Raw genomic sequence first — 27643 nt, forward strand, 5'->3', positions numbered from 1 at the left:
AGAGGGAGCACGGGATTAAGGAGGGGGTGCGGGATGCTGATGCTGAACCGGCCAAGCTGGGAGGAAAGAAGAAAGGGAGGGGAGGGGAGGGAGAGTCGAGGACGGCCGGCCTAGCCAGGCCAAGAATGCAATTGCCCCGGTGGTGGGAGCTGGGAGACCCTTGTGCTTGGACGGGACAGGGTCGGGGGACACGCAGGATGAGCCCCGCGACCACTGGCACCTTCTTGCTGACAGGTTAGTGGCCCGCGCGCGACGGGAGGTGCTGGGGCCAACAGGCCGCCGCCTCCCCATCCCCCGCCCGGGTTTTGGGGTGTCTGGGCGCATCTCCTGGGTGTCCTCCCCTCTTGCTGCCCCCGTTCCCACCGCACCCCGCGCCCCAATCCCCGGGCCCAGGGAGGCCCTTCCCAGGCTTGACCCCTGGCCTTTTTTCTCTGCGCCCCCGCGGGCCCCTCCCTGCCCGGAGCTCGCGGAGATTCCCGCTCCAGTTTCCATTCCTACCACCCCCAGCCCCCTCACCCTCGCCCCCCGTTTCCCAGCCCTGGTGGTGGACCTTTCCTCATCCCCTAGCTGCAAAGACTTGGGGGTTGTGGCCCATTTTCCTGGGGGGTCGTTACCACACGAGTGGGGCGCTGCGGCCCGGAGACGAGCCATAGGAAACGGGGGTCGGGCTGCGTCCCCTTCCACACAATCGCACCCTTTCCCTCTTTTCCTTGAATTCGATCCGGAGAGAGCACAAAAACGTGCCTTTGGAACACCTAATTCCCCCCCTTCTTCCTAAGAGCGTTTTCGCGGCGGCGGCGGCGGCGGCGGCGGCGGCGAGGTCGTGTTTTCTGGGGTTTCCCGGAGCGGGCGGCGGATCGTGAGATACCGGGAGCCAAGCAGGGCGCGTGCGGGTCAGGGGTGACCCCGGCCCCGGCCGGAGCCGCTGCGACCACATTTGCCCCACCAAGTGCGCTGTTTTGAAAAGCAGAAACAATTAAAAGCAGCTGTGGATGCCGCCCCTGCGCCCGGAGGCTCCGGAGGCTCCCAGCTATGGCCTTTAGGCGGTGATTACAAGGTTCAGCCAGAGCCCTCGTTCTCCCTGCAACGTTACATTTCTCTAAATCTTGTAGAGAGAATGAATACGTTTAGTCACGGTAACCGCATGTTTAATCCTTTCCAGCGTGTTGCCGAGATTCTGCCGCAAATGTTTGTATTTATGCACAGAAACATACGTATTTGACGTTAGATAAAATTGCAGGGAGTTACCAGCGCCTGAAATCCTGATGAGGAAGGATGCTTAGACTTAGACTTAGACGACAACCACCACAACAACGAGGATTTCCATTTAAGCGCCTCAAAAGTGTTAGGCTCCGAGCAGGATAATTTGTTGATGATCTTAGAAGTTGTTTAAGTTAAAAATGGAAAACCGATTGTCTACAGCTGGATGAGGTTTCTGAAATACGGATGAGACCTTTGCAGTTGAAGGCTAAAATGGAGCATATTTTAGTACCTTTGCCCCAGATTATTTATACGTATGGGATAAATAGGAATTTGGCCCGTTGTAGAGGACAAGGTGTCAGGGATCGGACTTGAAGCTAGCTTTTCTAAGAATAAACAAAACCGGAGCACATTTACTGAGATATTACTTTCTGTCAGAAATTAAATGTTGACCATATGAATGAATGAATGAATGAATGAATGAAGATTTCCAACAATGAGATAGATTTTCCTAGGAAGTTGGGGGTGAACACAATTATATTTTTTAGAAGTGCTTTTTAATCTTAAGATGTTCATCCTTTTCTGCAAGATAAAATAATTTTTGGATTCTTATGTATGCCAGAGTACCATTCTCTTGACGGCCGAACTGTCAACTCTTTAGGATTTTTTTTTTTTCAATCTAGAAAAAGTTACTTCATCTAATTGTTAACTGATAGGTATTCTTTTCCTAAAAAGTGACGTTAAAAACCAAGATAGATGGTAGGGAAACTAAAAGTTTAAAAATCTATCCCAAGACACTTGAAGTTTGAACCACTTTGAACCAATTTAATTTTTTATTTCAAAATGTTAACCAGAATTTTTCTAATATAAAAACAGCTTTAGTATTATTTTCATCATACTAGATTCTTACTCACTGTACAAAATTCAGGAGAAAAAAACTCCAGAAAACTGGGGGGGTAAAAAAAAAAAAAAAACAAGAAAATCAAGATCACCTGTAACCTCTTCATCCTGAACTAACCCCCGTAAACATTATGGAGTTTACTTTTTTCAGACTTTTTTTATGAGAGATATGTATTTCTCTTAAAGCTGCATATGTATGATTCTTAAAAATGAGATCAAATTAATTTTCCTTCATTATTTTCTTTCCAAAGAGACCTGTCAGATAACATTAAATTTGCAGAGGTTTTTTTAAAAAGGAGATAACATTAATTACTTTTTACAATTAAAATTTTAAATGAACAACAATAGGACGTAAATATTTAAAACTAGAGAACCGAGAATTTCCTCTGATCTGTGTGTTATGACATACACATAGTTATCATTTTGGTGTATTTCTTTGTGTTTTTTATTTCTCAACATATGAAATAATTTTTACTTTGCTTAGAAATAGAATTTTCTAAGAAAAAATGACATATATTGGTACGTAATTATGATAAAACTTTAAAAATATGAAACAACAAAACAATATTAAAAGTAAACACAAAAATACATTGATAGACAAATACTTTAGATAACATTTATGTTATCTTACAAAACAACATTAACTGCCCCTCTGCCCCAATTAATAGACAGGAATTTTGAACACTTTTTCTGACATTTAGTATCCTAAGTGAATTTTTTATATTCTCAGATATTTCCCACCATTGACTATTTGTTACCTATTTTCCACAAGATTAAATGTAAAGCAAAAGAAAGTGTTAATGAGCATATTTATTTTATCAAATAATAACTGGTCATTGTGTTTGAACACTTTAATCCATTTTTAAGAGCATTTGCTCTGGATCTATGAAGCTGTTGTTTTACCACCTGCATTTAACTTCTTATGTAGTAGGAAAATTGCATTTCAAAACAAAGTAGAATTTTCCCTTGTCAGGTAATAACTGCACTTTCTACTTGGACATTTACCTATTTTATGACAATTTGCCATGTATCTGTGAAGCTCTTGATTTACCTCGTATATTTAGCCTGATTTCTAGGGTGGTGGGAAAATTGTATTTCCAAACGAAGTGGAATTTTCACTTGTAAAATAATAACTAGACTTTCTAGTTGGACATTTTATCTCTTAAATGAAAATTTGCTTTGGACCTATGAACCTGCTGATTTACCACATGCATTTGGCTTAACTTTTGGTATGGTAGGGAAAATTTATTTCTAAGCAAAGTAAAATTTTCAGTTGTCAGTATAGCTGGACTTAGTATTTGGTCATATTAGACTTAGTATTTCATCATCTTATCTCTTTATTATAAGAGTTGCCATCAATCTAAAAGCTGTTGGTTTACCTGATATATTTAGCTTCTAGGACAATGGACAAATTGTATTTTTAAACAAAATGGAATTTTTACTTGTCTCTCTCTCTCAGACATGAAAAAATAACTAGGGATAGCACCAGAGAAAACTAGTGAGAGACCACCTCAAAGAGATAAAGAAAACATGTATTTCAGATTCTAACACTGGTTTCCCACTGATGAAAACCACACTCTAAACAAAATGCTGAAGGAGTGAAGAAACCCTGACATGTTAAAAAATTCTTCATCAAATATTCAGATTGTTTGGGGATTCCAATAAGGGCAGGATTTATAGATCCTATTTTCTCCCAAATAACCAGCCACTTTGTTTCTTTTTCCTTTATGCTAACTGTAGCACACACTTACTCTTTCTGACTCCTTCTCTTAAACCCTACCCTTGCCTCAGCTCTAAACACCAAGGTGCAAATCCTATTGCTGATCTTATTTCCCGCTCTTAGTGTATAAAAGGATTCTAGGTGAATAGATGTTGTGAATTTACTTGTCTGCTAGAAATTCTTGGGATGGAGCTGTGTTTTAGTCCAGAGCTTCACAAAACTATTAACATGGTGACTCTTTTCCCCCCTTTTCATCCTTTTGAACTTCTCGAGCAGAGACAGACAGACAGACAGACAGACAGTCATGAACAGACTGACTCTCTCTCACACACACAACAACATTCAGGCTTTTTCTAAACTTCAGAATACTGTTCTCCGGTCTGCTGTCTCTCTGATTTCCAGAAATGTTAGCCAACAACAGGAGTGCAAAATTCAAAAAAAGAAGCTGATGTTCCTAAGGATCAACAAGTCTTTTTAAATGAATATTTTTTGATTGGAGTTTTCAAGTTGGTAGGATCGTATAAGTCTCAGTGCTCTTAAAGCTGTTTTACATGAACTGCCTCCAAACAACATTCTAAGCAGAATTCCTAGTGTCTTCAATTTTTAAACAATGTAACTATAGTAAAGACAGTATTGAATAAAAAACAATCTCCACAATCTGAGGCAGGAACAGACATTTCCATTGATGCTCCTTTCCTTTTAGTCTTTGTTCTGCATGTATATGTATTTTTCAAAGACTGTAATTTTAATATGTGTAGCTTTGTACACTTTGTTTTGAAACATAAGTGAATCTTGTTTTCAGCAAAGCATTTTAGGCTTTAGATGCTCTTGTGTGAGATGGTGTATAGCCTAGCGAGATTGCTTTGTGAGCATGAGGCAGGCTAAACTAGCACCAGCCAGGTGTGTGGGTTACTGGGTTGGGGTCCGAGAGTGGTCCCTGGGGATAGATCCATGCCTTTGCCCTGGGTCTTCTCTTTTTCAACATTTTTATGAATGACTTTGATCAAGATCTAAGATGCTTGCTTTAATATCCAGGGATGACTTGCAAAGGGGTAGCTGTTATAAGTAGATAACAGAATTCAGAGTTAATATGGTTAAAATAGGCTGCAATGCTAGCAGAAAGATATTTTATGGCAGTAAATGCATCATTATTCATTGGTATATAAGGAAAGAGGTGACTTAATGTGGTGGCAATTTTTGAGGAAAAAGAAGGTTAATATGAGCCAGGGGCTTGATGTGTCTGCAAACAAGAAAAAAATCAAATTCAGATTCTTATAAGAGTATAGTGTCCATATGTCACAAAAATTAATAGTACCCCACTCTAATTAACCACATCTGTAGTATTGTGTCCATTTCTGGCTGTCACATTTAAAGAGAGACGTTGACAAATTAGACAACTTCCAGAACAGTCCGTGGGGATGGTGAGGGGTCTGGCAATCCTGTCATAGGAGGTATCCTCAAAGGGTCTGGAAATGTTTAGCTTGAAGACTAAAAGTAGACATAAACTCTCTTCTGTTTGCTCCGGAAAGCAGAACTAGCATCAGTGGGTAAAAGGTAGAGATGGATTTCAACTCGAGACCTTTCTAACAGTTAGTGCAGCTCAGCAAGGGAATCGACTTAACACCTTTACTTGGGCTGTTCTTTTAATATATCAGAAATATTCACCTTTATTTGCAATTCATCTTTAATCTGAAGGCCATGATAACATTTTCATGTAGGACAGCAAAGATACTTGTGATGGAAACATTTTTTTTTTCTGATAAACTGTCCAAGAAGAATAGCCCTATGTGTTGCAAGTTGATCTCTTACAACTTGAAAGTAGCTGCAACTGGGCAATTTAACACATTCCTTCCTACCCTCTTATTCTGTTTCAAACATGAATATCCGAGAAGAGAATTAAAGGGCTTTTGGCTTTGTTGGTTTTTTTTCCTCCCCCACTGCAGAGTGTCCTGGCCTTAACTTGTCTCCTATCGTTCCTCCTTTCCTGATGTTTCTTGCTGGCTGGGAGCAGGCTTCCCCGGGCAGAGTGGCCGCAGATGCTGGGGCACCCAGGGTTAAGGAGGAGCAGCCGCCGCGGCTGGGCTGGCCGCTGGGGCAGGACAGCTAAGCCCTTGACTGCTAGATCCTTTTACCCTGGGGGAAACGGGGGGCAGTTCTCCTTTCTGCAGTGTTCACCCCTCATATATCTTTGCAATACTTAGTTACAATTTTTAAGCTTTTCAGTTGAAGATAAAACCTTTCCATCAAAAGTAGCGTCCCCCCATGTGCTGTTTTAACTTCTCTCCATTTCAGGTTAACCTGGATTCTGACCCTCTCAGGGGCACATTCTTAGCGTCTCAAACATGTCTTGTGGCAGATATTCTTTCTCCTCCATCCACCTCTTGATTGTCCAGTTTGATTACTGTACCTAACTTTGGAAACTTGATTGCTCAAAATTAATTTGTAGAGTACACCACAGAGGATCCCACTTCTGAGGAGTGATGACTTGTATCACGTCTGGCTCCACAGAAACTAATTTTATGTCCCAGGGCCTTGAAAACTAAGGGGGACTTGGATGAGAGATGTAAAGAAGGAAGAAAACATTCTTCAGATCTTTTTTTTTTTTTTTAAACCAACTTTTTCCTTCCTCTTTTACTCCTGCCTCTTTCCCCCTTCTCCCCCACATGGCCACAATGTTCTCGCTCAAATTGTTAGGTCAGGAATATGGTCACTCTAACTCTGTGTGAAGTATATTTTTTTCATGTTGAACAAGTTTCTCCTTATTTTCTTTATCTTTTATACAAGTGCCTTGCACTTCTGTGGGATTGTAATAATGCACAGGGCAACTTGTAATGGCTCGCTTCCCAGTTGTTGAAGATGCCACAGGCGTTCCTGCGCTGAGCTCATATTTCCGAGAGAGAAATGCTCAGAGATGAGCTTCTGGCTTGTCAGCGCTCGTTCACCTGATCCACAGGCAGCTAGTTGTGATTCCTTGAATGCAATGCTTGCTCCTGCTCCTGGGAAGTAAATAATCCTGTGTTAAATTTTGAAGCTTAAAAGAAGTTGTCTTAGGAAATAAATAGGTGGTCTCAAAACTTAAGTTGCTTGGCATGATTACTAACATTCTATTCTTGAAAAAAAATTAGTGTGGGTAAAGCTAAAGTGCTGTTTCTTCTAGAGTCACTTTGGTAGAATTTTTATTTTTGGATCTTCCTTCACTAAGAAATTTTATGCCATATTTATGCAATAGTGGTTTAAATGTGTTTTATTACTTACAAAGCACTCATCTTTAGCATGTCTCACTTTCTACTTAATTGCCTTGGACTAATCAGATTTTTAGAATAGATCTTCGGCATTCTGTACCACGGGAATTGCCACGGCATCTGTTGTGACATGGAAGGCAGACTTTTTCTTTTCTGACAAACGAAGCTGCTCATTTCAAAAATGCTTAGGAGTTAGACAGCTCTGGTGTAAATTCTTCCCTATTCTTTAATGCTTCACTCATTCATCTGGCCACCACTTTGATTATTATGGAGATTTGGGGTTTACTGCAAATTTGAAAGAAGAGATCACAGTTAATTTTCCTATAGTAGTTAAAGTGAAATATTTTAGTTTCCTGTTTCTTCAGCAATAGGCATACATATAAAGTTATTCTTTTACCTTGGAATGCAGAAGAAAAGAAAAAAAAACTCGCCCCAACGGTCTTTTTGTTGTTTTTTTTTCCCTCCTTAGCAAATTGGTGTTTCTTGTTATGCAGTAAAATGACGCTAGTTTTTCTGTCCTGTGAAATAGTTAATCAATGTAGCACCTTTAACATTTTCCATTTTTTCTACAGCTATAGAGTTGATTCTAATCAAAGACCAGTACTGCAGCAGTGGAAACAGAACAGGTTGCTACATGTGCTTATCAGAATTTGAAATGTATGCTATGTTTTTGTGTAGCTGTTTTACTTCTAAGAGTTTAGCTTGCAGATAGACTTTTGAAAGTGCTCAAAAGTATAAAGATGTTTATTGTAGTATTGATAGCAACAATGAAAAATTAGAAAAAGTACTGGTCATCTCTACTAATTATTCTTTTTTTAATTTATTTCCTGGGTGTCAACTGGTTTTGAGACTCGTGTTAGATGCTGGGGATTATATGGTCCCAGCTTTATGGAACTTTGACACTACTGGAGTTGATAAAGATTAATCAAATAATCACACACACATATGTGCCCTTAGAGCTATGATAGGTGCTACAAACACTACTAGGATTTCTAAGGAGAGGATTTGGCCAGGGGGATGAAGGGAGGCTTCTCTGAGGAAGTACTCAGATATGAAGGATGAGTAAATGTTAGTGAGGTGAAGAGGAAAGGTGTATTTGAGGTAAAAGGAAGAGCTCTGTAGAGGCCCTGGGGCAGATTGACTTGGCAAATAGGAGGTGCTGGAAGAAATCCAGGGAAATTGGAGTTGAGAGAGAAGAGGGAACCCAATGTGAGAGGAAGTGAGATAGGAGGTCGGGGAGCAAATTTTGCCCGACATGTTAGACCACCTTAAAGAGTGTAATCTTTATCCTAAAATCTATGGGGAGTCTGTGGAGGGGTTTGAGGAGGACCAGATCAGATTTGCATCTCAAAAAGAGCATTTTGGCTGCTTTGTGAAGAGGTTGGAGGGGTCAGAACAGCTTGCTGCTTACTAGTTCGAAGGCTACTTTTGTAATCCTCAATGGAGATGAAGACCTCCTGTGCTGGGACAGTACTGGGGAGAGAGGCCAGGATGGACATTTGGGGGAGTAAATAGCAACAGGAGTGGGCTGTGATTGAATTCGCCATGGATACCAGCAAGAGGAGAAGTCAAGGATGATTTCTAGATTTCTGTCATATTCAGGGGGATGAATGGAGGTGCCCTTCATGGCATGAGGAATGACGGAAGAGGCCCAGACTTCAAGGGGAAGATCAGGAGTCCTAGTCCGGACAGGCTGACTTCGAGGTGCCGATAAGGAAAGTATGTTTGCGCCACACGGTGTGAAGCAGTGCAACCTTCAAATGTGGTATCATGTAAACACGTCCGAGATATATGATAAGGAAAAAAAGTGTGGTCATATTATGTAAAAAAGATCCTGCGGTGTGTGTCTATGTGTATGTGCACAAACACAGGTCTGCGTAGGCATACACGTGGAAAGATGCAGAGCCCATTGAGGGTGCTCCCCTAGGCATTGGAGAGAGGCCACAGATAGATGAGAGGGGATTTTTACGTTTTGTACCCTCCTGGTTATACTATTTGAATACGTTGCAGTGAGGATGTAGGGCTTCTGTAATCAAGAAAAGGAATGACAGTTCCGAGTAAACAACAAATATGAGAGTATTTCTCTTTCAGAGGTTTCTTAATTAGAAAAACCTCGTAAGGATTATTTTGTGTGTGTGTGTGTTTTATTTTGAACAGAGTTTTTCTGACAGTTTGACTTCCCCTAACCCAGTAGTAGCTCTTACACTCTGTCTTTTAATCCTTTTCCACTAGATTGCACTATTACACTAGATTTCACATAGTCTGTGTACTATTTGCTATTCTTCCTTTTCTAAATTTTATTAGTTTCAAAATAGTCCAAACATTTTGCAGATCAGGACATTAAATTATAATGGTGTGTATAACTACCGCATCTATCAGGCATCCCTTTTGTTAAGGGTCCCACTGGTGCTCCCTATTCATCTAATGTTTCTGAAATGGAACACAGTACCGTTTCCAGGCTGTGGAATCACAGTATATGTTTTGGTCAGGCTCTTTGAGCAAAGGAGCAAAACTACCAAGAGAAGAGGATAACTGTCCCTTCTCCATTAACTATTCTATCAAATCAACACTTTTTCTTTTATTGGACATTTAATCCCCCCACCACCAATTTTGATATGTATGATGCAAAGTTGAATCTTGTGTCCATGCAATTTTTGCATCTGTTGCTATATTTCCTCAAGAAAAATTCCCAAGAGTTTATGAGAGTCAGAGATAGCACGTATCAATATGACTTGCTTCTTATTACATCTGGCTTTCCTCAAAAGGATTAAGCTGTAGCTTTCACCCAGCATGCCGTGGCCAGTGCCATCTTCTCAATCCTCCGGGAGGCCGCATGGACTTGGGGGTGGTTGGAGCCCCTGGGCTATTGCCTCTGCTCATTAGCAGCCTCCAGCATTTACTCCACTCAGCTATGAAGTATTATCATTTCTCATGTGTCTCCTGACTGTGAAAACAAAGAGTGCTAAAGTCTATAATGCCAACTGGATTCACAACAATTTTTTTCATTTAAACGTTTACTTTTTAAGAAATTACATTTAAAAGAATCTCAAATTTTCTTCATATTGTAGATTAAATGCAATAATAGCTCACATTTTTTTGAGAACATCATTTTGTGCGAAGCACTTTTCTGAAGGTTTTAAATGTATTATCTTGTTTAATATCTCATAAAATGTTTCTATGAACCAGCACTAGACTGTCACTGGCAGAGAAGGAAACTGAGGTACAGAGACAGTATATAACTTGTCCAGTGGACAAAAACTAGGATTTTAACCCAGACACTCTGTCTTCAGAGACTCTGATAGAAAGCACTGTATTTCTGTATTCCAACTTAATTTCACTCTAATGTCTAATATCTTACCTAGCTTGCACTAAAATTATGAAATTCAAATAATTTTCAAATGTGTTTAATAATGACTTATGTTTTCTCTGCTGGAACTCTAATGTTTTAACAAAGTTTGAATGCTTCTTATTTCAACATTCTTAGGTTTAAAATCCTGCTGTTAATTTTTCTCTTAGCAATATCTTTTCCTGAGGTTTGAATGGACAGGTCTTTCCAGCAAAGCTTTCTCCTTCCGTGGTTTCCAACTTTTTAGTTCTCCTATTTTAATGAATTGTCTGTGTGTGTGTGTATGCACGCACACACACATAATGCATGGAATACATTTTTATGGGCATTGACTCATTCTTGATATTTCTAATTCAGGGGAAACAGTTTTTCTGGAAAGAAAAATAAGTTGAAGATGACTTACTAGTAATGACAATATTTCAAATTACATTTAAAAATATGTAGTTTACAAAATGCTTTCCCATTTAACCATTTGGGGTTAGTATTGATGAGTAGGTGACATGGACTTTGTGGTAAGCCAAGAAATGGGTTCAAAATTCAACTCTGCCACTTAGTAAATATAGGACCTGAGTAAATTACATGATTTCCCAAGACTTCTGGTCCTCACTGCAATATGGAACAAGTAATGCCTACTTCACATAGGTGATAATGTAAGGATTAAATCACTTAATAGATATAAAACTCAGTGTCGTGCCTCACACTTAGCATTCAAAACATGGTAGCTAACAATACTGTCAAAGAACATTTTTGGAAAAATATGAAACCATCTTAATATGAGATACAATGTAAAAAGTATTAAGGATGGTGCATAAAGGAAGGGAAGAGATGTAGGGGTAAGAGGGCAACATAGTGATGTGGGGAATGGTGAGAGAAGCAGAGAGATGTCAGGGACGTGAACTGTATATCCACTATATGAAAACAAAGTCTGTGTCCCCTTCCAGTGAAATATGAAAAGAGACAGATGAGACAGTAGACAAAGAAAGACATGACAGTTTGGTTCTAAAGTGAGTGTGTTAATCAGATTAAATTTCATTTGGCATTTCCTGCTGTTTACTTGGACAACAATGTCGGAGTAAGTTATTATTTCTTTCCCTGGACATTCTGATTAGCTCATCAGCAATCAGTCACCATTCACAGCTCTTCAATTGCTTTTATTAAATAACAAACCCCTCCTTCCCAACTCTGCAAATTATTCAGGTTTGGGAAAGAGTAATGTCTCTTCAGAGAGTGTTTGCCCCAGGCCAGATGAAATGTCGTCAGTCATGCTGCTACAAGACTCAGAATAAATCATGGAATATTAAGACAAACTTTAAGTACTGTATGGTTTCTAGGGAATTTCAGAGCATGCCAGCCACCTTTGGGTTAATTCAGGCTTTGATGATTTTTGAGAGGAGGTGTTGAGGAATTGGTTAAATTGTCTATGCCAGTTAATTGTCTGAATGTCTCTTTAGTTTGGGCTGTGTAAATGCAGTATGCATGTTATTCTTTGCTTTTGTGTTTATGAATTACAGCAAAACTCACAACCAGGTACAATTGTAGCAGAGATTATCACGAACCCGATGAGCACAGTGGAATTTCTTTCAAGATTTCTGAAGATGGTCTGTTATCTTTGGAAGGAGTCCAAGAACCAGTCTATACACATTGAAATTTTTTTGCACGTTAGATTTAATCTTGCAAAGTTATATATAGAGCAAATATTTTTTAAATTAAGTTATATTTTCCCATGCTAACTAAGGAAATTTGTTCTCACAGAAAAAGAAATGCTTTGGTCTTTTTATAACAAAAATCAAACTTTAAAATCAGAGCGTTTTTCAGTGAGTATCTGCATTTGTCATTGCATGGATTATAGTAATTTTCTATACAAGAAGCTAGTCGAGTAGATCCATTATCTTGGACACACAATTAAAAACAAATAGTTATTTCCATGTTATTGAGTTTCCTCTCCCGAGGTGTGGGACTTGAATGATTAAGCAGACCTCCATCTGTGGTGTTGTGTCTTGCCTTTAGTGACATTGTATGGTGGGTGGCATCATAAAAAAATTGTCTTTTTTTTTTTAATTAGATGTATTGGTCTTGTAGTCTTCTGTGGTCATAGGAGAACTTTAGGTGGATCACTATGAAGTTTTTAAAAAATGAATATGCTCAAAGCAGTGCTGCCCTTAAAATAGAGCAATATCAGTGGGATGTCTTACGCTGCTTCCATTTTTTAATGATTGAGAAACCAATCAAATTTGTCTTTTGAATCTTGTAAAAGCCAACTGGATGACCTTTATATAGGACCTGGAAATTATGAGCAATGATATGCTGGCTCACCTGGCAAGGACGTGACAGAGTGGAAGACAAAAATATCTCATAAGACTTGTCATCTTGGTAAATTCTTAAAATCACTCATAAAGTACAATATGTGTAGTTTTGTGTGTATAACTCTGAACACCGATTCTTATGCATATATAGTCTGAGAACTGCTGTGCTAAAACAAAGGCGGGAACAAAAGGGATGCTGTCTGGATACTCAGGCCATTCTCTCTTTATGGTAATTCCTCAATCCATTGAGAAGTGGAGGTGGGAGTCGAGAAGGTTTTCAGTTCTAAAGTCAGCCTGTGTTTGGTACATATGCGACTCAGTTGAATATCCTATATACCCTTGAATTCTGTAGTTCTTCTATCAGCCTTCTAGAGTTCATATTTGTCTATGAGTATTAACTGATGAAATTGTGTAACCCACCTTCCTAAACTCTCCATGGTGGAGTCATGAATATGTGTTTTTAAATTTTTTTGTTACAAAATATTTTGGGGTATGAATATGTATTTTTAGAGAGCTGCCCAAGTGATTCTTATATGAGCAGTGTGTTGCCTTTGGAACCCAGTGATCAGGAGAACCCAACGGGTGGGATATTTTGCCACAAGAGACTATTATGAACATTTCTGATCCTATTTTAGATTACATTATTTAGGAAGTGACTACTGTAATTCTTATCTAGATTTAAAAGGACATAATTTCAATTGTTAAGCAAATTAACCATCTATTAGGTGAACCATCCAGGAAATAGATCTTTTGGCAGATATAACATTAGTACACTTAATTTTACATATTTTAAATATTACATACAACCAAGTCATTCATTTGCTTGGGATGCTGAGGCATTTGATTCCCACTCACAGGTATCACTGAAATGATCACCTGAGGTTTTGTTTGCTTGTTGGTTTTCAATAACTTGGGTTTTGAATTGTATTCTTTTTTTTTTATTTGGAAGGGAACTTGGTATTTCCCATAATCTTATTTAAGCTCATAATTTTCTTCAAAATTCAGTTTAAAAAAGAAAATACAGTTCATCTCTGATCTACTAAGGTGAGGAGCCCTTTCAACACGAAGTTTTCTGTGCCCCCACCAATGTTTTTGTCTTTACTTCTCCTTCCTTTCCGAATCATGAGGTATTTTCTTTACTTGTATGTGCTGGTCTTACCCACTCTGGTTTCTCCTGCACTGTGTCTGGTGAGTTTTGTTCCTTTTCTTTCTCCTGGTTCTCTTTTTCTCACCATTTGTCTTTTCCTCAGCTTCTGAACGAAATCTGTTCCCCTGCACTCACATAACCAGCCCTCTCTGCACTTGGCTGTGTCTCAGTTTATCCATCGTATCATTTCATCTCTTTGCTCCCCTATCCTGGCCAATGTTCTTGAAAGATTAACTGTATTTGTTGCATCTACATCTTGACCTTTTGCAGTTTGGCTTCTATTCTTATCACTTTGTTGGAACTCGACTTTCAAGGAGTCACCAGTAACGTCTCACTTTACACACCTAGCAGTCTTTTCTAAACTCTCATTCTCTTTGACCTTTTTGCGGTATGTGAGAGTGTGGATTCCACTCTCCTTGATACCTCTTCCGTGACATATGTGACACTTCAGGTTCAGTTGTCCAACCTCTTTGACTGCCCTGTCTCTTATTTCTTTGCTGAGTCATCCTCTGTGCTTGCAATATAAATGTATTTATTAACATGTTCTTTTCTCTTTGCTGTCCCTCCCACTTTTTTGTGCATTACTTCTTGATATATTTCAGCTCCAGAAGCTAGGACCAAACTATGGGGTGTATCCTGGGGGAGCAGGGTTCTTGGACTGAGCTGAACCCAGAGGGAACATACCTGAGATGGTTAGAGGAAAGGAGAATGAGAGTGAGACCCATTGTTATAGTTAGGAAAATGGTACCCAAATCCCATGTCTGAAAGGTAAGGATGAAAAATGGAGTAACATTAAGAGTGGTAGATTGGTTGATGGGAAATAAGGTAGATGAATGGCTCAAGAACACGAAGGTTTATCTTCTCCAGATCACTTTGTATATGAGGGTACCCAAAACATATTACCTGGGAACATGGTCTACTTAAAGAATTGTACTGGGGTTTTGCTTCAAACATCATTCCACTGGGGATGAACATCCAAATGTATCTGAAGCCCCATTAAGTTCTCTTATGTACCAGAGTTCTATTTCCATCTTCCTCTTAGATGGTTTTACCTGATAACCAAGTGGCACCCTGAATTTAATATGGCTCAAATTTATTATCTTTCTCCTGAAACGGACTTATTTTGGGGGGATTCATAATTTATTACTATTCTGTGTCACTCTGGATTAAATATTCAAAGTCATCTTTGATTCCCCTTTTAACTAACCCCACATGCAGCAATTTGAAAACTTTTTCTCAGTATTATCTCTATGATGTCGTGTAACTGGTCCCACCTTTATTTTCCTTTTGCTTTGGCCACTGATTTATGGGCTGACTGCAGCCCTACACTCCAGAGATAGCCCCTACTAATTATCCCGTGATCCCAATTATGTTAATTTCTGCCAATGTGATGTTTCCAAAACTCAACTGTGAAATTTAAAAAATAGTTTAAACTTCTCACAACATCCCTCACCAGGGATAATGTCCCTCCTAGGGTTTTGTAGTATTTATGCTTTCTGTCATTGTATATATGTGTAATTACTGTGTGTGAGTGTGTATGTATATATTTCATATACGTATATATTTCATATATGTATGTATTTCGGGTATACAAATACGTATGAAATACATATTTTTGTACCTGAATTATCAATCCTTATAGATTATAAACTTATTGGGGTGCAAGACCTGTGCCTTGTTTACCTTGTATCCCCATATATTCCTTGTACTGACATGCAACAAATATTTATTAAATGGAATTAAACAGCTAGCTGGGCTGGAAGGAATCTAATCTCAGTTAATATTAGGTGACCTGGGATGGTCATTTTAATTTGACATTAATTTCATTTTTTGTGCATTTGTTTTATTCTGAAAAGCTTTTTTATTAAGCTGTGCTGATGGCATAAATGGAACAGTTAACTGGAAGACCAAACAGGCCAACAGTTTTATTATCAGCAGAAAAATGACTGGTGGGAAGAAAGATGGTGAGTTTAGGTGGTAAATCTAAATCCCCTTTGGGGAGTCAATTAAATGTCTGCTTCCAGTATTCTTTTTGCTTTTTTAGTCATGTGTGGATTCTTTTTTTGATAAGTCAGTCTGAAAAAATCCAGTTTTATTTTCCTAATCTTCTAAAACTTCTGATCCTTTATGTTCTTAATCCATTGTTCTCTAAGTTTTTTTCTTTTGCTCTACTTCTGCCTTTTTTTTTAACGAAAAATAATTCTTGTTTTTAACCTATTGTGACCCTTATCCAGTCACTAGCTTGCCACTTATAAAAATTATTCCGATGTGGTCATTATAACAATTTATTTATAACATTGAAAAACATTAAGAAGCACATTTAATATAAGTCATTTTAAAAACAATATACAACCTTAGAAAAATGGTCGTAAAATATTTTGGCTAATTGTGGATGATTTTTTGACTGTTTTGTTGCAAAACCAAATTGATGTGTTTTGCTATTAAATAATTAAATAGCACTTCTTTTCTTTTCTTTTTTTCTTTCTTTTTAGATGGCACTTATTTTCTATTGGAAAGATGACCTGACCCTTGGATGATTGATTATTTTTTCTAAATTTTTTCTTCCCTATCATAAATGTGTCCATTAGCAATATGCCAGGACCTTTGAAATAATGCATTTCATCAGGGAGAAAAGACTTACTTAATAACCAAAAGATTAGTTGTTTTCAAAATGTCAATTATCATCATAAGCTTTTACTTAATATATTTTGATTATCTGCCCTTAAGAGCTCTGTCCATAAACCCTGTCCCAACCCCCTCCCCCTCACAATTTTGGCTATATGTGGTCATGCATGTAGATGTGTAGCCTGGTTTCCATAACTTTGGGGCAGCCAAAATATTAAAAAATAACAATTAAAAAAAATTTTTTTAAAAACGTCATTTTATGTGATTCAAATGGCTTTACTGCCATATAACAAATCCTGGCTACCTTGTAGGAGTGATTCCTGACTTACCTTGTTTTCCTTTTTTTTTTTTTTTTAATTTTTATTTATTTATGATAGTCACACACAGAGAGAGAGAGAGAGAGAGAGAGAGAGGCAGAGACATAGGCAGAGGGAGAAGCAGGCTCCATGCACTGGGAGCCCGACGTGGGATTCGATCCCGGGTCTCCAGGATCGCGCCCTGGGCCAAAGGCAGGCGCTAAACCGCTGCGCCACCCAGGGGTCCCCCTTGTTTTCTTCATACAGCCCTGAAGTTGGGGATCACTAGCTTTTCTCCAGCTATCACCAAATTATTCCTTAGCTGGAATCATTCACTCCCAGCTCTGTTTCACAATAGGACAGAGGCTTCCAATTCTCTTCTACACAGCTGTTTTTGAAACAAATCGATAAATACCTTTGCATTTCTAAGGAATTTTAATTGCTAATATCTTTAAGAAAACATAGAGTTTTATAACAATAACTTCCCATGAGAAGATGACAGAAATTTATTTTAAAAAGCACTAAATGCATTTGTTCTAGGACTAAGCCCATCATCTCATAGTCCTTTCTCCAAACCCTCCTTAGATATTCTCAAGGGATTTCTCCCTGGTTCCTTCAAGGAAATTACCCCTGATGACTACCTGTGTCTGGCTGGTTCCTTAATCAAGCTGAGCACCCTCACCTTCTTAGGCATGTACACTCTGCCTGTGTTCTAATCTTCCTAGTTTAGGACCCACATGGCACTCAAGGTTGCCACCTGCTATGTACTGATAGCTCTGTCATCTCCCAAGGAGATGCCCTGATTTTCTGGTACCCCACAAAAGATCACCAAAACCTCTCCTTTTGAACTTCACATCATTCTGCACTAAATTTACGTATTTTCTCTTTTCTTCAGTTTCTTCTCTTTAACTTTGATCTCTAGAACTCCTGTCATCTTGGAGCATGTCCCTCTGTTTCCTATTTGATTTGCCAGAAAGGTGTTCCGTAACAAAGCTGTTAAGCTCTGTTGAGTCATCTACTATGTGGTTTCTTGGTGAAATGCAAGTCCTTTGCATATTCCAAGTCCTTTTCATAGAGCTTTCTCCAGAATTTTCAGATACTTGTCTTTTCCTCTTTTAAACTTCATGCTCCTGTTGGACCCTAAATTGATTTTCTCCTTGGAACCTGAGTGATAACTCAGTGATCAAAATAGAAGTGACTACTACATCTTGAATCTACTGAGGTTTTGCATCCTCAGTTTCTTTGAAATCATCCTTTAGCTTCTTCCTTTCTGGTCTCCTCATCCAATTTAAATCCTATAATGATAGGATAGGATTCAATGTACAGGGAATATATGGAGAATAATGTATTTCATCAAGTATATGAAGAGAATTGTTCCTAGTTGCTGATGTAGCAAGGCCATTTTAAGTGCTACCCCAGATATCAAATGTTCTTTGAGGTGTTCTTGGCCATGAGTCCCAATCATCTCTTTTTGATAATTTCAAGAGAGCACAAAAATTTATAAGAGCATTTACATAGTAAAATAAGTTTAGTGATTGTATTTTTTGTATAACTTTCTTTTAAAATAATGTTTAGTTCTAAACTTTAACACTGGGAAGGTGTCTCTTCTATAAATAGGATTTTGAGGAATTTGGAGTCTCAGAGCAACACATTTGACATCATTCTACCTTGGCACAGATTAAATAGTTCAAAAAATCATAAAGAGCACTCTAAATATGGGTGGAGGTAGACAAACTTAAAATTTACCCTAGAATAATTTAAATAAAAAAAGGAATAAGCCTTCATATTACTAGTTTATATACTTTACTTAGATAAATATTTTCAAATTCTCCTTTCTTACTTAAGACAGCTCACTTTCCAAAATGGGTGAGCCTTAGGTTTACTAACTTTTATTGCTTTTTTTCTTAAGAAACAAGAAACAAACTTTATCCTAAGAAAAAGTCAAAATAATCATGTACTGATTTACTGTTTATTTGCAACTTAAACTTTAATTTGACCTTCTTGGAAATAAAGTGATATGTACTCTGAATAATTTGTTAGAATTCTCTTCTGCCACCTTAAAGGAGCTCCTCCTTAGCTTACTGACAGTCAAGGAACTGGCATGGTTTGAAGATAGAAATATCTCTCTAGGTGACTTCTTTTCCTCTGTGGTTGGAGAGGAACAGGAAGTGCTCTTAGGACTGAAAATACACATCCTCCTTTGCCTCTGAAAGGTGGCAAAGTTAGGAGGTGGCAAAGTTAGGAGGAAGAATCACAAAGTTCCAGGACTTCAAAGGACAATGTATCAGGCATATGAGTTTCTCCCTCTAGGCTCTGGTTATGATGGCTGAAATGTCTCCTTTTAAACTTCAGGTTTGTTTCTTTAAACAAAAGAATCTTTAAGTTTGTTTCCTTTTTGAAATTGTGATTATCAATGCATTTCTTCCAATTGTGCAGTGTTATTACAATAGCTTCACAAAATAAAGAATGAACTTGGATTAGCTGGTCAAATTCTGGTTTGTTATCAAACCAGAGAGATAATTACGAAAGTGAAGGTGTATGCAGCATAATTAGTTTGCTGTAGCAGGTCATAATAATATAATGTACAGCCACCATAATAATATAATGTACAGCCACTTATGTTTTCAAATCAACAAAATACATGACTTCCTGGGTTCAAGTCCCCGGCTCTTCCTCTTACTATTCCTGTAGGCTTGAGCCTGTCATTTAGTCTCTTTGGATTCAATTTTGTTATCTATAAAATGAAGGACTGAACTCTCCAGGAGAGCAAGTGCATGCCAACTCTAATCGGTAGTATCTGTGGGGAATTCTGAGTTAAGTAGAATGCTGAGGCCATATCTAAGTAGGAAGTAATGCTATGATCTGTCTTTAGTAGAGAAATATATTTGGCATGCTCAGACAGGATGACATCTAAAGCCCTTTTCAACTGCAACGTTCATGAGACTAAGTTTATTGATCACCAATTAACAATGGTTTGCAACCACTTTCCAACTGACATTTAAGAAAAAAACAACAGGACAAAACAAAAACATGTAATCATTACGTGGAAAATCAAGACATTTAACTCCAGTTTACAAAAATAGTTTTGGTAAGTGGCTTTGGTTGGGAGAGAGAGAGAGCACAACAGAGAGAGAGAGAGAGAGAGAAAACCCTTTGCTTTTTGTAGAAAAAGATGCAAATCGTGGTTTGTCTTCTATCTCATATAGAGAATAGTAGCCTTATCTCAGAGAAATAAAATTTAAAAAGGCAATGTCATGCCTTCCCTGTGATGAATTCTACAGCCTAGACATGGTCTGCGAAATAGAAATGGTCACTGGCCACTGCCAAATGAATGGCCTACATCACTTTGATGTTGAGTAAACTCAAAGGTGGAGGGACAGATTGCTGAGAAGAAGCTTCTGATTCAAAACCAAGATTTTTAAAGCGGGATTGGTAAAACACTAGGTAAATCTTAGGAAAAATCACCACACAAGTTGTATACCTGGCTGGGTACTGATGTCCCTCAAAATATTTTTTTACAGCAATTATCCAGTTTGGTAATTAAATTTTGATTTGACTATGGAAATAACACGTTAAAAAATAGGTTGGGAAAGAAAATAGGTTGGGAAGGAAACCATAAATATATTAGACTCTGAAAACTCTGAAATGAATTCTCTCAACGTAGAGATAGCAAATGAAATTCATCTCTTATAATCAATTCTGATTAATTTGTAGCAGCTTCTCGGAGTGCTGTGTATACCGGGGCTCCAAGCCTCAGAAAGAGCTTTTAGCTGTTAAAGCTATAAAATATAAGACGAGTCTTATTTTTTTCTGGCAGAACTTATAATTTTTAAATTATCAGAGATGGTCATATAGTAAAACAAGTTTAGCAATTATGTTTTTATGTAACTTTCTTTTAAAATAATATTCCAATTCTTAACATTAGGATTAACATGTAAAGAGGATTTTGAGGAATTGAAATGTCTTGGTGCTTAGGCAAAAGTTTATTTTCAAAGCTGTACCAGATATATGACTGTTCAGTATTATCTTTCATCTTAAATGTATTTAAAAATCTTCATCATTATTACCCCCAATTTTTTTCTGGGTAATACTTAATACCACTTAATACTTGATACTTCCACTATCAAGGCAGTAGAATGAACAGTTGAGAAATATGCATCTTCTTCTTTAAGTAATTTGTACTCTGTTAAAGCACACTTGTCATGTTTCCCATGGAATAGCTTATCTCTTAAAACTCTCCGAACTCGAGAGGCAAATTAACAAAATTGAAGTGCTTTTAGAAATAGATTTTAATTTCTTATTAATAAATTACTTATTAATTAGAGTGCATTACAATATTCTTAGGCTGATTTAGCTACGGCTAAGGGTAATAGATCACTTAATCAATAGATCTCTTTGTTTAAATTATGCAGTATATTTCCCACACAGCAAATATGTAAGAAATTATTTTATACAACACGTTAAATCCATTCATTTTGATTTGACAGTTCATGTTTACATAATGTATGGGTTGAATTAAGGCTTTCTATGGTACACTTATTTATTTCTGAATGCATTTAATACATGGAGTTTACGCTGCCATCTCAAGTAATGGCTGTGTCCCAATTATAGTAAGATCATCTATTCAGAAGTATACCGCATCAAGTAAGGACCAGGAAATACACCACAAAAGGGTCTTCAGGTGGCCAAAATCGATGCAGCAAACACAGGCTCCTGTTTTTCACATTTAGCAGAGCCCTGCGTGCGTTAAGACAGAACAAATTTGTTCTTACTTTAACACGCAACGCCACCTCATTTGGTAGTCTGGTTTCTAAACCTGCAGCAGATTAATAGCAGCAAATTAGAAGGGATAGAGAAGCTGCTATAGGAAACATACTGATAGCGATGAGAAATGACAGCTGACAAGTTGTCTACAGATGAGAAAACAGAAAATCTATAAAACACACAACCTTAAAAAGCATTAGCAGACTGGGACCTGCTAGCAGAGGTGTGTGATCAGTAAATGACAAGGCAACCAAACGGTCCATAAGGGCGTTGTTGTATAATAGAGCAGAGTGCAATAATTGATGTGCCAAATGATGATCCTCTACCATCATGAAAAAGGATTGATTCAGTACTTGAGAAAACTCAGCTCTCTGAAATGTTTCCTTCTTTGCAGTTTGTGGTAAAGTGAGAACTTACTATATTAAACCATAAAAATTAGCAAAGGTTAATATAAATGGACCTTTTAGAAGGATTAATTTGTGAGAAAGCATCTATGAGAGAGATTGACACATAACAGATACCTAACAAAGGCCACCCAGGTGTAATACTGACAATACTTTATGAGTTTCTTCTCTAAGAGTTCGGTGGAGAGACAACTTTAAGATTTAAATCTAGCTGGGACTTGCAGGGTCTCACACTCAGCAGCTAGTTTATTCTATATCCATGTACTTGTTCTTGGTGATGCAGAAAAAAGTCTGGTGAGTGTTCTCTGGACTTTTTTGTAGGGAAGGGACTTTGCACGTGCCTGAGCGTGTGCATATGCCATTAAAAATAATCATTCTGATAATTGTGAAGTTATATGCTATAAATTCATTAGCAATGCACCACCATAATCCTTTCAAAATTTAATGTTTACTAAATACATCCAAATTTGCTTTTGTTTTTAAGTAATTGTAAATAAGCACTCAAATGCACATGCTCATCACGATGTTGCTCCCTTAGGGAGAAAATTTCAAATGGACTATTAATAAAGGAAGACAGGATGCTATTTAGCTAGCATGAGGTCCCACTTTATTGCTACTGCCATCACCGTCTGTTACTTGATTCTTGGCTCTCTGCTGTCACATAATTGTTGAAATGGACTATAGTTTTCTGTACCTTATCACTAAAACGTACAGTTAACAGTTTTGTGAAGTTTTTGGTAGCTTGGTAATGAAGGACATTGAACTACGGAGGGTGACATAATTACCCTGGCCGTTTGCCCATATACTCTTTTGCTCTTCTGAGATATGTAATTTTTCCTTAAAAAGATCTGTTATTTATGACTACCTATCTTCAGTTTTTAATCTTTGCGAATCTAGCTACCCTCACTGCTTGAAGATGTTTATGACCCCCTGTGGGTTGGACTTTTGGTTTAATTGTTTTTCCCATTAATGGTGATGGATTTGCATGGGATTTAGCCGCACACTGGTTTCCAGTTTCATTTGTATCCAGTGGCATGTGTTTGCAGAGGTAATGGATTTGCAGCCGTAGACAATTGCAAAGCCATGCGATACACAGAGACCAGACCCTGTGACCTCAGCTTGATTAGCATGACACTGTACACATGTATATTTCAGACATTATTAGATTTTAGTACTGTGCATTTTTAGAGTTTAAATTTGATTTTCAGGGTTTGCATTTAAGGAAGACAGTATGCTTCAGGCTTTCTGTTTGTGACTACCGCTTAGGTACATGTGAGCGCAACATGTGTTAGCTGAGTAACAGCGGTTGTTGGTGTTGGTACAGAACATATCAGCATTATTTATATAGTTCGTGTTTAGAACAAGAGCCTGTACCTTTGAATACTGTGTCATTTGTTGTTTCCGAAAGGAAGCTAGGTCTAAGTACTGCCCAAATAGCCTCTGTTGAAGAGCGATTTGTTTTGCAAGTAACAAATGGGGAAGGTAAAGGTAAAGGGCACTTCTCTAAAATGTGTGGGTGCCCATAATTTAAACTGATGCTACAAAAAGGAAGTATTATTTTCACAAACAAAACATAGTGGCTTAGTCATTTTCCATTTCCAGATGATTGTGCCATACATCCATATCATGTTTTTCTCAAAGTGAATGGCATACTATACTTATAGTGAAGCAGGCTTTACTGTGGAGTTGCCAAGGTAACTGACCAGCAAGTATGCAGTTCAGCAGATTGCAAAAAGGCAACTGAGTACATGTGAATAAAGAAATGTGGATGTAATCCTAAAACCCATGAGGGCCATGGTAGATTGTGGTTTGGCTCTGTAGATCACAGAAATGTTTTTCGTGAAAGCAGAAACTGAGATGTTCTATATTAGTCCTTGAAGTGAGGTGATAGGCAGTGGCAGGTACCCTGTAATGGTTCTACTTCAGGCCTTGCCAAGGGCTATGTAGAAAACAGAATCATTTCAATACTGTTTAATATGAACAACCTTTCTTTTGGTTGTAGAAGCTAGCTTTTACTACCTTGTAGCAGCAAAAACTAAGGGATACTGTTGGTAGTTTATAATGTAAATGGAGGATGATAACTCATAAACTGCTATACACGTGTGAGAATTCAAATTATAAAACTGAAATTTAAGCTAAGTATTATATATATAATATATATATTAAGTGTATATATATACATATATATATATATATATGGTCCATGAACATAACACTTGTGTTTACCTCCATGGTGCTTTTTAACTAGAAGGTATTCGTCCATTCAATAGGCATTGATAAAATTGTTCAGCTACATCAGACACTTTCTAGGTGCCAAGAAAATAACAAAGGTCAATAAAATTCAGTGCTGGACTTCAAGGTGTTTTAATCTCTAGAAAGAATAAGTTAGTTAAACTCTGGAGAGATTCCTTTAGGTTATTCAGAATACTCCTGTACTTTGAATGTAGGGTTGTGATCTGGAATTTAAACACCTCTATACATGGAATGAAGTAACTTCTCTGTAGGGGTTCACAAATCTCCATAATTTGACTCTGCTTACCAGTTTTTCTCCTTTTACCTTAATTATACCCCAGGACTATTGGCTTATTTTTTTTCCTTGAAAGATTGCCCCAGTAACCCACAATTGTATCTTACACAAGTTTTCACCACTGAAATGCCCAAATCCCCATCTGTGAGTTTCAGAATCTTGCTAGTATTTTCCAAGTCATGTCAAATTCTACTTCTTACATAAATCTTTTCCAGCTTCCATTGCTCCTTGCCATCTTTCCAGATATTGCCAGAGGAGTTTACACCTCAGAAGTCATATGTAGTTAGGTGGTCGTTAGTCTCCCAAGCCAGATGGTGAACTCATGGAAGGCAGGGACTGGGTCTCCTTCATCTTCATATTCTCCACAGCACCTAGCACTTGGGGGATGTTGTGGAATCCAATGGGTGAAAAAGCTCAAATTCTCATCCTCACTGTTTTTCTGTGATTTGTTCTTTCTTGTTTTTTGGAATGGGATCATTTCCACAGGTGAGTAAACTGTTCTTTTATTTTTTATTTTTTTTATTGGAGTTCAATTTGCCAACATAAAGCATATCACCCAGTGTGCATCCCGTCAAGTGCCCCCCTCAGTGCCTGTCACCCAGTCACCCCAACCCTCCACCCACCTCCCTTTCCACCACCCCTTGGTTGTTTCCCAGAGTTAGGTGTCTCTCATGTTCTGTCACCCTGTCTGATATTTCCCACTCATTTTCTCTCCTTTCCCTTTATTCTCTTTCACTATTTTTTATATTCCCCAAATTAATGAGACCATATATGTTTGTCCTTCTTCGATTGACTTATTTCACTCAGCATAATACCCTCCAGTTCCATCCATGTCGAAGCAAATGGTGGGTATTTGTCGTTTGTAATGGCTGAGTAATATTCCATTGTATACGTATACCACATCTTCTTTATCCATTCATCTTTCGATGGACACCGAGGCTCCTTCCACAGTTTGGCTATTGTGGCCATTGCTGCTATAAACATTGGGGTGCAGGTGTCCCGGCATTTCACTGCATCTGTATCTTTGGGGTAAATCCTCAGCAGTGCAATTGCTGGGTCGTAGGGCAGATCTATTTTTAACTCTTTGAGGAACCTCCACTCAGTTTTCCAGAGGGGCTATACCAGTTCACATTCCCACCAACAGTGCAAGAGGGTTCCCTTTCTCCACATCCTTTCCAACATTTGTGGTTTCCTGCCTTGTTAATTTTCCCCATTCTCACTGGTGTGAGGTGGTATCTCATTGTGGTTTTGATTTGTATTTCCCTGATGGCCAGTGATGCGGAGCATTTTCTCATGTGCTTGTTGCTATGTCTATGTCTTCCTCTTGAAATTACTCTTCAAGACACAAAAGTCCAGGGCCAGATGGCTTCCCAGGGGAATTCTATCAAACATTTAAAGAAGAAACAATACCTATTCTACTAAAGCTGTTCCAAAAGATAGAAAGAGATGGAATACTTCGAAACTCTTTCTATGAGGCCAGCATCACCTTAATTCCAAAACCAGACAAAGACCCCACCAAGAAGGAGACTTACAGACCAATATCCCTGATGAACACAGATGCAAAAATTCTCAACAACATACTAGTCAATAGGGTCCAACAGTACATTAAGAAGATTATTCACCATGACCAAGTGGGATTTATCCCCAGGATGCAAGGCTGGTTCAACACTCATAAAGCAATCAGTGTAATAGATCATATCAACAAGAGAAAAAAACAAGAACCATAGGATCCTCTCAATAGATGCAGAGAAAGCATTTGACAAAATACAGCATCCATTCCTGATCAAAACTCTTCAGGGTGTAGGGATAGAGGGAACGTTCCTCAGCATCTTAAAAGCCATCTCCGAAAAGCCCACAGCAAATATCATTCTCAATGGAGTAAACTGTTCTTGAGGAGAAAACGCTAGGTCCTCTAAATACCAAGACTACTTAAGAAAACTAGCAAAGTAAATCAGGAAAGGAGGAGTTACCTTTACATACCTAGTTTAAACGTAACTTGAGCTTCATTCCGTCTGTTCCATAGCCTTTGAAGTTGTGTTTTTAGTAGCAAAGCTATGGATACGTGAAGGTACAAGCCAAATATTTTAGTTCAGTTCTCCAAATTTGGCAGCCATCCACAGAACTGCAGGGACAAGTTTTCACAGATAAAGAAACATTTTGTGGGAGTTCCTATTTTTATGCTGAAAATTTTACTGTCAATGATCTTGTATCTAGGGCTTTTAGTTAGTTGTGAGTCTAGAGTGAGCAACCTTGAGATTCTCAAGGTTAGTTACTACATTTACAGATCCATCAGTGACTAAGAAAAAAAGAACTGGCCTGATAGGATTTATATGTTTAAAAATTGCAGCCATGCTAACCAATCAGGAAGATAGAAAACTGAAGGAGATTGTAGAGGTGACAGATTTAATGGCAATAATGTGTTGGTGGAGATGATGATATCACAAGAAAAACAATAGGTGGGAACTAACCAAACCAATTTAGCCATTTTAATGTATTTATGAATATATAAATACATACTTACATATCATAAGTAATCATGAAATCTTCCCCTATTTCATTTAAAGAAATTATTTGCACTGAATTTTATTATGTGATTTTTTTGGTATTTTTTAGGATATAGCATAGCAGAAGAGATTATATTGTGTGAATTATTAAATGTCAAGATCAAGTAAAATGGAATAAAGAAGAGATACAAGGGGAGAGATACAAGAAATAATACAGAGAAAGTATCCAGTGCACTTTATAAGTATATATGAAAGTAACCTTACATATACTGATGATATTATATAGTATGATATACTATGTCTAGCAAATAGTTAATACAGTTTAGATTCTTAGCATTTAAAAATTACTCTTTATACTTTGCTTTGAAAGAAGGAAAAAAGATAAACTGTAGTAATTATGCACTTGGTCAGTTCTCATGATATATTTTGTTGGCAATTATTTCCATAAAAAGAAATTACTGAAAAAATATTATGAATGTCTTCATTATTTAATAACAATTTAAATTATTAAATGTGCCTAATTTCGTTGACATAATATTTGAAAGTCTCTAAACACACACATTGAAAGAGTTGTTCTGTGTTTTGTCTTGAAATAATTTCCCTTTAAAACAAACTTCTTAACAACGTTGTGCATGTTGCTTCAGTTTTCCCAGAAATTTATAAAA

General features: G+C 37.8%; 1 protein-coding gene across 6 annotated transcripts in view; it reads left to right on the forward strand.

The window, feature by feature from the left end:
- Positions 1-49: 49 nt before the first annotated feature.
- The window catches only part of SGCE (sarcoglycan epsilon), a 68639-nt gene continuing 41045 nt past the window's right edge, over positions 50-27643 (forward strand). For 2 of the 6 annotated variants that reach the window (XM_077856885.1, XM_077856887.1), the window contains exon 1: positions 54-234. In XM_077856885.1, coding sequence (XP_077713011.1) covers positions 126-234 — 109 coding nt within the window. In that variant the 5' untranslated portion in view covers positions 54-125. Of the gene's footprint in view, positions 235-15714; positions 15823-27643 lie in introns of all 6 variants that reach the window. The other 4 variants (XM_077856883.1, XM_077856882.1, XM_077856884.1 and 1 more) reach the window with 4 other exon arrangements.

Source organism: Canis aureus, chromosome 18, assembly GCF_053574225.1.
Source record: "Canis aureus isolate CA01 chromosome 18, VMU_Caureus_v.1.0, whole genome shotgun sequence".
Lineage (NCBI taxonomy): Eukaryota > Metazoa > Chordata > Mammalia > Carnivora > Canidae > Canis > Canis aureus.